Source organism: Pseudophryne corroboree, chromosome 6, assembly GCF_028390025.1.
Source record: "Pseudophryne corroboree isolate aPseCor3 chromosome 6, aPseCor3.hap2, whole genome shotgun sequence".
NCBI classification, from domain to species: Eukaryota; Metazoa; Chordata; class Amphibia; order Anura; family Myobatrachidae; genus Pseudophryne; species Pseudophryne corroboree.
The window spans coordinates 822349116-822362186 of record NC_086449.1 but is presented as its reverse complement, the minus strand read 5'-3'; the positions used below and the strand labels follow the sequence as shown (position 1 = coordinate 822362186).

The window sequence follows — 13071 nt, the reverse complement described above, 5'->3', positions numbered from 1 at the left end:
TGGAGGAGGGTCATAGGGGGAGGAGCCAGTGCACACCACCTGATCTGGAAAAGCTTTACTTTTTGTGCCCTGTCTCCTGCGGAGCCGCTATTCCCCATGGTCCTTTCAGGAACCCCAGCATCCACTAGGACGATAGAGAAATATAGAAATGCATCTTTTAAATGCTCTATAGGCAATAATATACTGTCCCTATCTAGGGTATCAATATTTTCAGTCAGGGAATCCGACCACGCCAACCCAGCACTGCACATCCAGGCTGAGGCGATTGCTGGTCGCAGTATAACACCAGTATGTGTGTAAATACATTTTAGGATACCCTCCTGCTTTCTATCAGCAGGATCCTTAAGGGCGGCCATCTCAGGAGAGGGTAGAGCCCTTGTTCTTACAAGCGTGTGAGCCCTTTATCCACCCTAGGGGGTGTTTCCCAACGCACCCTAACCTCTGGCGGGAAAGGATATAATGCCAATAACATTTTAGAAATTATCAGTTGTTATCGGGGGAAACCCACGCATCATCACACATCTCATTTAATTTCTCAGATTCAGGAAAACTACAGGTAGTTTTTCCTCACCGAACATAATACCCCTTTTTGGTGGTACTCGTATTATCAGAAATGTGTAAAACATTTTACATTGCCTCAATCATGTAACGTGTGGCCCTACTGGAAGTCACATTTGTCTCTTCACCGTCGACACTGGAGTCAGTATCCGTGTCGGCGTCTATATCTGCCATCTGAGGTAACGGGCGCTTTAGAGCCCCTGACGGCCTATGAGACGTCTGGACAGGCACAAGCTGAGTAGCCGGCTGTCTCATGTCAACCACTGTCTTTTATACAGAGCTGACACTGTCACGTAATTCCTTCCAACAGTTCATCCACTCAGGTGTCGACCCCCTAGGGGGTGACATCACTATTACAGGCAATCTGCTCCGTCTCCACATCATTTTTCTCCTCATACATGTCGACACAAACGTACCGACACACAGCACACACACACAGGGAATGCTCTGATAGAGGACAGGACCCCACTAGCCCTTTGGGGAGACAGAGGGAGAGTTTGCCAGCACACACCAGAGCGCTATATATATACAGGGATAACCTTATATAAGTGTTTTTCCCCTTATAGCTGCTGTATTTTTAATACTGCGCGTAATTAGTGCCCCCCTCTCTTTTTTAACCCTTTCTGTAGTGTAGTGACTGCAGGGGAGAGCCAGGGAGCTTCCCTCCAACGGAGCTGTGAGGGAAAATGGCGCCAGTGTGCTGAGGAGATAGGCTCCGCCCCCTTCTCGGCGGCCTTATCTCCCGTTTTTCTGTGTATTCTGGCAGGGGTTAAATTCATCCATATAGCCCAGGAGCTATATGTGATGCATTTTTTTTGCCATCCAAGGTGTTTTTATTGCGTCTCAGGGCGCCCCCCCCCCCAGCGCCCTGCACCCTCAGTGACCGGAGTGTGATGTGTGCTGAGAGCAATGGCGCACAGCTGCAGTGCTGTGCGCTACCTTGTTGAAGACAGAACGTCTTCTGCCGACGATTTTCCGGACCTCTTCTGTCTTCTGGCTCTGTAAGGGGGCCAGCGGCGCGGCTCTGGGACCTATCCATGGCTGGGCCTGTGATCGGTCCCTCTGGAGCTAATGTCCAGTAGCCTAAGAAGCCCAATCCACTCTGCACGCAGGTGAGTTCGCTTCTTCTCCCCTTAGTCCCTCGATGCAGTGAGCCTGTTGCCAGCAGGTCTCACTGAACCTAAAAAACCTAAAACTAAACTTTTCACTAAGCAGCTCAGGAGAGCCACCTAGTATGCACCCTTCTCGTTCGGGCACAAAAATCTAACTGAGGCTTGGAGGAGGGTCATATGGGGAGGAGCCAGTGCACACCAGGTAGTTCTAAAGCTTTACTTTTGTGCCCAGTCTCCTGCGGAGCCGCTATCCCCCCATGGTCCTTACGGAGTCCCCAGCATCCACTAGGACGTCAGAGAAATGGTCAATTATATATAACCAATAGGCAACGCTTGGGCAAGTCAACAAGCAAAGGTGCCAGTCAATTGGCATATAACTCAAGTGGGCTTGTGTATGGAAACAGGTTATATCTATTTCCTATTATAAGAGGAGGTGGCTCCTAAGATATATATTTCTGACAATTTATTTTATCATCATAATATGGATTATCTAGGGCGGATAAATCTGCCCCCTTTACATCATACAAATTCAATGTTAAGCTCAGAACGCAACATTGCCGCTTGCAATAGAGTTACAGCGCTGTAACTCTATTGCAAGCGGCAATGTTGCACTCTGGGACCGGACACGGACACTGCAGCCTCATACAAATGACTCCTATTGGAGTGGATTCAGAGTAGAACATCAGTCCTGTGTGTGTTCCCCTGCTCCAGAGCCAGCGTACGCATCTGTACACAGCTCAGTCTCATCTGCACTTGTGGGTGCGAGGGCGATTCTGGGTAGAAACCGGCGTTCGCTTGCAGGCCAGGTGTAGCCACAGCGTGGTAACAGAATTACAGGCTGCATAGTGCTATACAGAGCAAACACGGCTGCGTTCTGCCACCTAGTATAGGGCTGGTGTCAGTGCGCACTGATAAATGACGACTATGAAACCAAGTCGCGGAGTGGACCAATGTAATTGCAGGGATACGGACAACTCTGTAGACATCTGTATTTCATTGCGTGTAATGGCAGTCGGCTTGCGTTGAATCCTGCATCAGCCCCATTGCGTTCAGATGACGTAGGCAATGTCAGCATTACAAGATGGGAAATAGAAAGTTACCGCACATTATACAGATGACACGACTCACAGAACCTACACCGCATACAGGACAGCGTCATGCCTAATACTTCCCAGGAACCTGCTTGAGAACAGGCGACTGGGACATTCCTTAGAGAAGCCGGCAGACTCACCTGCGCGCCAGTCACCTGCGAGCTGTACATGCCAGTAATGGTGTCTATCAGATTATGGGCTTCATCAATAATCACCACCTGGTCCTTTAGCTTGATCCCGGATGCACGTCGGGTGCAGTCATGCAGCAACATTTGGTAAGGCAGAACCACCACCTGGAAGAGACCCAAAACTGTAACTAGAGAGACGGCTGCCTGTCTATAAGGGCCATCATAGGGAAGGAGCTGTTAGGACCTCAACAAGCTACAATACATATTCATATAATCACAATGGGGGTAATTCCAAGTTGATCGCAGCAGGATTTTTGATAGCAACTGGACAAAACCATGTGCACTGCAGGGGAGGCAGATGTAACATGTGCAGAGAGAGTTAGATTTGGGTGTGGTGTGTTCAATCTGCAATCTAATTTGCAGTGTAAAAATAAAGCAGCCAGTATTTACCCTGCACAGAAATAAAATAACCCACCCAAATCTAACTCTTTCTGCACATGTTATATCTGCCACACCTGCAGTGCACATGGTTTTGCCCAACTGCTATCAAAAATCCTGCTGCGATCAACTTGGAATTACCCCCAATACCTGGTAACAGTCTCAAACACACATTTAAAGGTCTCTATGCTGTGATAGTTATTAATAACATTAATCATGAAATACTCCTCATCTGAAAGATCTTCATGAATACAGTACCATTATTAGTTTGTTATATGAAAGTTTACAGACTCTCCCTGCATTCTTTGGGGGTCATTCCGAGTTGATCGCTAGCTGCATTCGTTCGCTGTGGAGCGATCAGTCAAAAAAAACGGCACTTCTGCACATGTGTATGCGGCGCAATACGCACCGTACTATTGCAACAAACGATGCAGTTTTGCACAGGGTCTAGCGAAGCTTTTCAGTCGCGCTGCTGGCCGCAGAGTGATTGACATGAAGTGTGCGTTTCTGGGTGTCAACTGACCGTTTTCAGGGAGTGTTCGGAAAAACGCAGGCGTGCCAGGAAAAACGCAGGCGTGGCTGGGCGAACGCAGGGCGTGTTCGTGACGTCAAAACAGGAACTGAACAGTCTGAAGCGATCGCAAGCGCTGAGTAGGTTTTGAGCTACTCTGAAACTACACAAAAATTCTTTGCCACCGCTCTGCCATCCTTTCGTTCGCACTTTTGCTAAGCTAAAATACACTCCCAGTGGGAGGCGGCATAGCGTTTGCAGGGCTGCAAAAAACTGCTAGCGAGTGAACAACTCGGAATGACCACCTTTATGAGTTACAGATGCAGCCTCCAATCTGAGGACATGCCTAGACCAGAAGAGGGAAAGCTCCAGCTGTTACCTGTCCAATCAGGATTGTGTCAGATCACTTTTCTCCTGTGTCACCCCAGCAATATCGGGACAACAGCAGAATCACAGAGGATGGCCTAGTGTCCTAGTCTTGGGTAAGTTGGAAAATCCATTAAAGCACAAGATCCAGGTCTTGCACAAAATGTTTCTCTGTCTGTCTGTCTGTCTGTCTATCTATCATGTTGACACTCGGGGGATTGTTTAGTGTTAGGCACATTTGCGCTCCCAACACATGCAGAAAAAGAATGTTGATTGTTTGTTATGGCCAACTGCCACTCTCTGTGCCTGCCAGTGCCAGCTCACCTGTGCGGCAGGTATCGCATAACGGCTGGCGTAGTATGGGCAAGCTTTCACCTCCCGGGCCTGCGTCACCAACTGCTCAATGTCCTTCACCTCTACGAAGACCTCATCGCGCAGGAACTGCATTTGCTCGTAGGAATAGAAAGGACAGCTAGGTCGGCTTACACGTCGCTTCTTCACCTCTGCTTCCTCCGTTTTCTTCTCTGCAAACGGCGAGAGAAGAGTCTTCAATACACCACACTATGTCCAAAAGCACACGAGGAACAGGTGGGCTGATGAAGGTAATCAACATGGCACAGATGAGGGGGTGGACCATATAATATTGGGGATACGTCTAGCACAAAAAAAAAAAAAAAAAGGTTGCCCAAAGATAGGCTGTCCCTTATTCCCCATCCCTCCCCTACTCCGGACCCTTATAATGCCCCCTTCACTAGTCACCGCCGGCTCCTGAAGATTCACGTTCTGTTAAGTACAGAACGTCTGAGTGCATGCGACGCATCTTACACTAGCGATTGTTACAGCAGCTTTCTCGTATGGGATAAAACTGCATTTTTTGGTTCCTTTGATTGAATTAACTTACTCACCGTGTTTGTTCTTCTGCATCTCCATACAGCGATCATTGATCAGCTGGGCTGTCCCGAGACGTCGCACCTCGTCATTCACACACATGTTCTGTAGAGACACACGTCACTTCCTGATCAGTCCTTTGTGTTATGGGACACATTTATGTCAGTGACAAGAAACCCGAATGCACGTTTCTCACAAAGGGTTATAAATGCATAAGAACAGTCAGTCACAAAGATTCTCAATGTGTCATTCATATTGATGCGGTATATGAAGGCATTTAGGATTCAATCCTGGGCTATTAGTTATATTTTAAACTACTCATTAATGGCTAATGTGCTAGGTTCAGTGTGTTTATCAGGATAAGACCAGGCTGTTCTGCCTTGGTAAAAGTAACAGAATAGGTGACATAATACTCAGTAAAGGAGAGCGGTATATTTGTTTATATCAGAAATGGAAGCGCTTCCGTTGTACGTACTGTTAATGTTGGCAACTAAAGGCTAAAGCTCAGCATTTTTAGGTTACAAGTGACGGAATCACAGTTCTGGACCCTTGCGACCTTGGATAAGACATTGGGGGGTATTCAATTAGTGACGTTTTTCGAGCAGTTGAAAAAACTGCACTTTTTTCGCCCATTTTTAGGTCGAATTTACAGTCGACCTATTCAATGCCCATGCCGTTTTTTCAATTGGTGGAAAAATCCGGCACGGGCAAAAACCACGTGTTTCGACGAATTCACACCTAATACATGTGTTTTGGCGAATTTGCTGGCATTTTTGCCTGTTTTGGACGCAATTTTCACCCATGCCAATTCGAAAAAAAAAAAAAAGTGAAACGGCATTGGCGAAAATGGATTAAAAAAATAGGCAAAATGCCCGCAATTGAATACCGTGTCGGATTAGTGCAGGTTTTTTTGACCAGACGAAAAAAACGGCACTTAATGGAATAGCCCCCATTGTCTACATGTGTCCTAGGCTCCATACACCAGCTGGTGGAAAGCTTGGCTGGCAGGGAAACGTAACTGCGTACAGCACTGAATACAACAGTATGCACTATACAAAATGAATCACTAGGAATAATACAGGGTGTTGACACTGCTACTAGTACCCTATTCTTCTATGCTGATAGGAGAAACAGTAACAAAGGAGGAGATATATCAAACCTTGGTGAGAGATACAGTACAAACCACTCAGCTCCTGTCATTTTTCAGACACAGCCTGTAAAGTTACAGCTAGGAGCGGATTGGCTGGACTCTCCAAGCTTTGACACATCTCACCCACAGACACAAGAATGGAGAAACCTACGAGAGAGCTGAAAAATGCCAACGGGCTTTAGCTGTAAAGTGTCACCTCCCCTCGTCGTTAGCGAACTGATGTATAGTGATATTGCTCACCCAGGCTGACAACACGCTTGGTGAATACAGCACGTTTGCGCTCCGCAGGGCTCATTGACAGAAAGTGGCCAAGTCAAACTAATGAGATAGAGTTTATTATGCCACCTCTAAACGGAGTTGAATGTGCAGCTGTGGGCAGAGCGCAAGCTGCTTGGTTATGCACTACGGATGGTCTGGAATCAGGCGTACACAATCACAGCCAACACAGAGCATTGTAACTGTATCTCCACTTATGGCTGAGCAGCTGTATCTGGGAGATGAAGAAGAGGCAAAGCTCGGTGAGGGTGTGCAGGCGCGCTGCGGGCTGCGCAGAAGATCACGCACTCCTGTTACCACGAGAACCTGCTGCATATGGGGCCTAATTCAGATCTGATCGCTGGGCTGCGTTTTTTTCTGTCCTGCGATAAGATAGTCGCCGCCTACAGGGGGAGTGTATTTTTGCCGTGCAAGTGTGCGTTCCTATGTGCAGCAGAGCTGCTCAAAATCAGTGTGTGCAGTCTGTGCGCAGCCCAGGACTTACTCTTCCAGTGCGATTGATTGCTGATCAGGGCCGGAGCGGACGTCAGACACCCTCCCACAAAACGCCTGAGCCTGCCTGCGTTTTTCTGGACACTCCCTGAAAACGGTCAGTTAAGACCCACAGACGCCCTCGTCCTGTCAATCGCCTTGCGAATGCCCGTGCGAATGGATCCTTCTCACCATCCCGTCGCTGACCGCCGATGCCCATTGTAGCAGTCAGACGTGCCTGGGCATTGCGGCTCAGACGCATTCCGCTGTGCGAAAATGCACAGCAGCGATCAGACCTGAAATGACCCCCATAGTACAAGCGCGCTCCGATGATGATGACTAGTAAACCGAGCACGGTGGGCGCACCGCAAGAGGCATACAGCTCTGCAGGTGGGCGGATATACGCTTTTTCTGCTTGTACATGTTGTTCATCAGAAACCTTAAGAGCGAATAGCTTTCCTTCGCTACATTCCTACACGAGCAAGCTATCCTGCGGACAAGCTAACCTCCACGTCTCCTTCATCCGTACTTCTCTTTCCGCTCACATGCCCAGATCATTCCGCTTAATAGTATTCCTATTTATAGCCTTGTGTGCTCCATTGCATACATTACAGGGCAGGTGATGTTCAGTAGCGACAGAGCAGCAATACCAAATGACAGTTCTGTACGGAGACAGCCCCGGAATGGGGACATCATGTTACTGCATGCCAAGCGGATGCATGGGTGATGGAAAGTGGCACCTTGGAACATTTCTCGCTCTCCTCGGGGGATGGTGTGTCAGCACTTTGCAAGTTTCTTCCACAAACTTGAGGAGACGCCGCCCTGGCCGGACGACTGTAATCTGCATTAATGTCACTTGTAAAGAAAATCGCCTCTATCCAAACCACTGAATATTTCACAAAACCTAAAAACGTAAATGCCAACAAAAAATCTTATTGACCATTTGACGGGACAAATAATACTTTAAGGGGCATATTCAATTGAAGTCAAAAACTGCCGTCTGTCGAAAAGACGTCAGTTTTCGACTTTTTAAGGTCGAATCCTGATTCGACCTATTCAATATATCCCTACATTTTTCGACAAGTCGATGAAATCGACTTGTCGAAAAGCACGTGGATCGGCGGAATAGCTGCCGATCCACGTGCTTGTGTCGATTTTGGCTCCCTTTTCGACCATCTCAGTCCGACATCAAAAAGATGTCGGACTGAGATGCGGACCAAGAGGAGGGGGGGGGGGGAGACGAAGGGAGACAGCCGGCGGGCATACAGGGAGATCGGCGCTACAGTAGCGCTGCAGCTGGATGTCACTCAGCCGCCCGACCTCACGGCAGCTTTCACCCGGCTCCAGCACGCTGGTCCTCCCGCGGCTCGCCCCCTTCTCCTCCTCTGTGTCCCATCTCAATTCGACTTGAAAAAGTCAAATTAAGATGGGATTGAATAGGGGTTGTCGAAACCATTCCGACAAATACATGTCGGAATGGATCCATCTTTAATTGAATATACCCGTCATGTTAAGCTAATCATTTAAGGTCGCAAATTGTCCGTCACTCAAGTTTTCCTTCTACATAAAAATAAGGAACGGGGCGAGGGGGTGGTGTGGGGGTAGATTTACACCTTATGTTAAATCCTTTACTCTGAATTTTTGGGGACACTGTTAGGGAAGGGGGTACAGAGTGGCTCAGGAGTTCCCATAGCCGCTCTTATATGTGGGTACAGTCAGTAGAAGCGGGGCGCAGACTCTTCCACCCACAGCTGTAAAAACAAATGAACTTGCATGCCTGGCAGATCAGGTAGCAACCCATTGGAGTCTGTGGAGACCCCGTGTTGCACATCCAGGAGGTATTGGACAAGTAAGTATCGGACAAGTGTTCCTGCCCCAAAGTAAGCCTGTCAAATAACCGAATTTGTACTTGTTTTTCCAACACAGGCTGTCATCTCTTGTGGTATCACAAAGGAAAAAAAATAGGCTATCAGCCAATCAGAGGCGGACATTGATTTTCATCATCATTTTCAGTTTACATTCTACACGAAGGGTCCACCGCCAAACAGGTCATCATCAGGCACATTTGATGACTGTACTTTGGCCGCACTTGTACACTCTAACCAATACACGGTGTCCTGTTTCCCATAGGCCAGTGGGTCTCAAACTGTGTGCCGAGGCACCCCGGGGTGCCTCAGAACACTTGCAGGGATGCCCTGGGTTGGTGGTCTAGGACCAATTATAAATTATTTATGGTCAATATTATAGCCAAAACCAGTGCTGGTGACGGTCAATCATAAAATATGTGGCCAATCATTAGCAAATCTTGTCCCTCACCACACAATTAAACTAAAGGATGACATATAACACAATGTACTTAATTTCATATTTCTTTCTAAATTTCTCAATAAGAAACTTTTGGCCAAGGGGTGCCGTGAGAGAAATTTGGATTTTTTACTTACCGTAAAATCTCTTTCTCTGAGTCCATCTGGGGGACGCTGCGCACTTACACTTGGGTTAGAGCGTGTGAGTATGGAGTTTGGCACAATCTATGAAAAGAACTAACTCCTCCCCCTCTAACCCCTCCCATCAACCCCCTGTTCACAGGAAGCACTCCTCAGTTAAAGTTTAACAAAGCCGAGAGAGAGAAAACAAAACCAACAATCAATAACCAGACAAGAGGGAAGGGATCGCAGCGTCCCCCAGATGGACTCAGAGAAAGAGATTTTACGGTAAGTAAAAAATCCAAATTTCTCTATCATCCATCTGGGGGACGCTGCGCACTTACACTTGGGTGATATCCCAAAGCAAGCCAAAGAGGGGGGGCACACAGGCTGGAAATCTGCCCCTAAGATCAGACGCCCAACAGAGGCATCGCATCCCCCCATACCAAAAGTATGGAAACAATAGAATCCTGTGAAGGTTGCCGCTCTACACAGCTGCACAATAGAGGCACCTCCGCGAACAGCCCAGAAGGCCCCAACGGCCTGAGTCGCACAATTCCGCAGAGGGTCAGGAACAGGAACAGCAGAGCACACATAAGGCTGACGGGTAACTGATGTGACCCAACGAGCCTCAGCGTTCTTAGAGACCGGTCAACCTCGCTGGGAGGCACCACTAAGAACTAACAACGTGTCCGTACGGTGAACTTCAAATGTTTCGGTTCAAGGTTCATCTTGAACCGAGATCTTAATATACACTGGTCTCTAGCATTAGTGCGCTGAGCCATAGCTCCTGTGTTAAAATAAATAAATAAATAAATAAAAGTTTTGTATGTAAAACCACTCTATCCCAATAGAAAAACCAACAAAGGTGGACTGCAGTAATGGACTGCCAACTCAGAAACACACCGAGTTGAGGCAATGGGCAAAAGAAAACAAAACCACCGTAAGAGGAAGGAACCGCCACCCAACAGAGTCCAGAGGCTGGAAAGGAGACACAGGAGCTACACAGGGAAACTGTATATGCAAAAAGCTGCGAAGGAAACACCGAACATCCGCATAGTCGCACCAAAAGATTAAACGTTTTACTGGGCACTGTGATTGGTTTGCGAGCCTGAAACAGTGTCAGGGCTACTGACTGAGGTAAACTTATTACTCTGATGATGTTGTTCTCCACAATCACGCCGTCACCGTCAGACAAGACAAATCCCGGTGATGACACAGTTTGAAAGTGAAGATCTGGCCAAAGAGGTACACTATAAGGAGCCTTGGCCACCCTGGTCTGAAGCATTGCAGAGCAGTTTCGACAGGCAAATCCGGAGCGATTTAGTTAGACCGAAAGAGCCACTGGTCAAATGCGTTGAAGCACTCACTGGATCTTGCCAGATGCAGAAACAAATATGCCAGATGAAAGTGACAAGGCGCTAACACGGCGGCCATGATTGCCACAAGAGGATCCCCGGAGCGATCACCATACTAGGGAAGTCCTTTTTGCAGAGACGAGTAGCCCTGATGTCGATGTCGGCTTGTCACACAGGTGCATCAAAATCAGAAAAACCTGTTGGATTATTTCACATTCTTTGGGGAAGAAAAGCATGACAACCCGGGAAGTCTGCGTTGTCCATTCTGGAACTGGCTGATATTGCCGGAACCCAAAGTTCCGCCCTCTGCATATGTGAGATACCGTTCAGATGGCTCTCCAGCTGCAAGTGCCACTGTGCATGTTGATATAGGCCACTGCAGTGTTTAAGTTCGACTGGATGCGGGATGCAAGACCATGCTAATCTTCTCTGTATCGTTCCAATTTTCTTTCTTTCTTTTTCTAGTATATGTGCTGACAAATCGAGCACTTGTAGAAAGCCTTGAGCTGGAGCCAAGGCGTCGTGGATTGCCCGGAGATGGAAGTGACATCTCCACTGTGGACCTCAATGTTTTTGAAAACCAAAGTTGAAACCCAAAACCGTAACGTCTGAGACTAGTGACTGTGGTTATGACCTTCTATGTCAAGACAGAAAATGGGAGTCCTATGGGTCAGATTCGGATTGTGTAGACACCAACGAAGATATTGTCGTTTTTGAAGTGACATACTGAACGGTTTATGTAAACTCAATTCTGCCTGGGATTAATAACATAGAATTTGAGATTGAAGAATCCAGGCATGAGACCGGGAGAATGGAGCCCCCTGTAAAGTCGCCTCTATCTTGCAGAGGAAGTGTATGCCATGGATCACTGACCCCTGAGGAAACTGCGAAGAGAGTGTATTCTGGTCTGGAAATCCTGCACTCAGCCAAAAGACCGAGCTACCTGGGGTCGAATAGCAAACCCCTGAACACCATCCTCCACAAAGTAAGAAATCCGGAACCAAGGTCCACTGTAGATGTGTATGACAAAAGGTGCATGAGACGGAGCTCTTTTTGCAACAATCGACCAAATATGGCAGTGATGGGAAAGTAACAGTAACAACCCCAAGACCCTGTTGATGGGAAAGGGATTGTAATGAATACTCCCACGTTGGATAGCGAACAGACTGCAAGGATTAGAGCCTGTCTCTTGGATGAAACGCAAATAAGAGGGATAACAAAGAATCCTGCTTGGTACGTGTTCCCCAAGATTCAGAATATATGCTCATGATATAATTCGGTATATCCAACGGACCAGTGGCATCTGAGAAAGTTGGCTTTCCCCCACTAAGAACCAGACCACCCGACTCCATAAGCCCTGCAGACGACATATCGGAAGTCCGAGTTCCAGGTGGACAAATGCCTTCTAAGAGAATACATATTTCATTGATATTTATTTTAAATAACACATTTTTTAGCAGTCATACTCAGAATGAGAACCCATGACCTGTTATACTGAAGGCAGACACCTTACTGCTAGAGCTATTTTCTCCTGCCTGCAAGGCACGCTTTGATTTGGAAGCAGAATTCCACAAATCACAATCAAAATGAATATATGGGCATCATTGACAGGGCAGAGATGCAGGATTGAATAGAAATAGAATCCAAGAAAACAACATTGACAGAGGATAGAGCTTCAGAGACCCAATCTGTCAATGGATTATTTGAAAAGGATCATCTAATACAATAATTGACAACTTGCATTATGCAATCTGCAACCGCTCTAAGATCCATGCATTAGCCAGGATAGGGCATAGGAATATTCCTGTCAGAATGAATACCAATTTAATAACCGCCTCACTGTTGTCAATCTGCGGTGATTCAAGGTCACATACTGTACTTTAGGAAAGACAGTCGTCTTAGGCCACCACATGATGGAGGCGTCCACTAATTATTAGTGGAACCTCCATCAGGTCAGCCTCATCAGCGAAAGGATAAAGAAACACTGTCTGTAACTGTGAGCCATCAGATCTGAAGCAACAATATTGCGTACTAGAGACAGACGCATTAACCTGGAAACATGAACCGCTACATCGTCCCAACGTGAGGGAAGAGGGGGAAACCAATTAACTCAGTAGTCTATTTCTTATTCCTATCCTGAAGTATCCTCCCTGACCGGATTTATTTTACCAATTTCCTGAGATAAAGCCTCAAAATGTGGATCAGAACCAGGAACGAAATAGAGGAAGGTGTAGTACTCCGCCAATTGGCGGTACAGCCTGAGGACACAATCATCCTGCTTAAGGTAGCTATCTCAGACAG

The 13071-nt window shown here is 47.2% G+C and overlaps 1 protein-coding gene across 5 annotated transcripts in view; it reads right to left on the bottom strand.

Annotated features, from left to right (window-relative positions):
* The window catches only part of DDX11 (DEAD/H-box helicase 11), a 198899-nt gene that overhangs the window by 112671 nt on the left and 73157 nt on the right, over window positions 1-13071 (bottom strand). For all 5 annotated transcript variants that reach the window (XM_063929195.1, XM_063929198.1, XM_063929197.1 and 2 more), the window contains 3 exons: window positions 5110-5197; window positions 4529-4728; window positions 2902-3054 (listed from right to left, as the gene is read on the bottom strand). In XM_063929195.1, the coding sequence (XP_063785265.1) occupies window positions 2902-3054; window positions 4529-4728; window positions 5110-5197 (441 nt within the window). The remainder of the gene's footprint in view (window positions 1-2901; window positions 3055-4528; window positions 4729-5109; window positions 5198-13071) is intronic.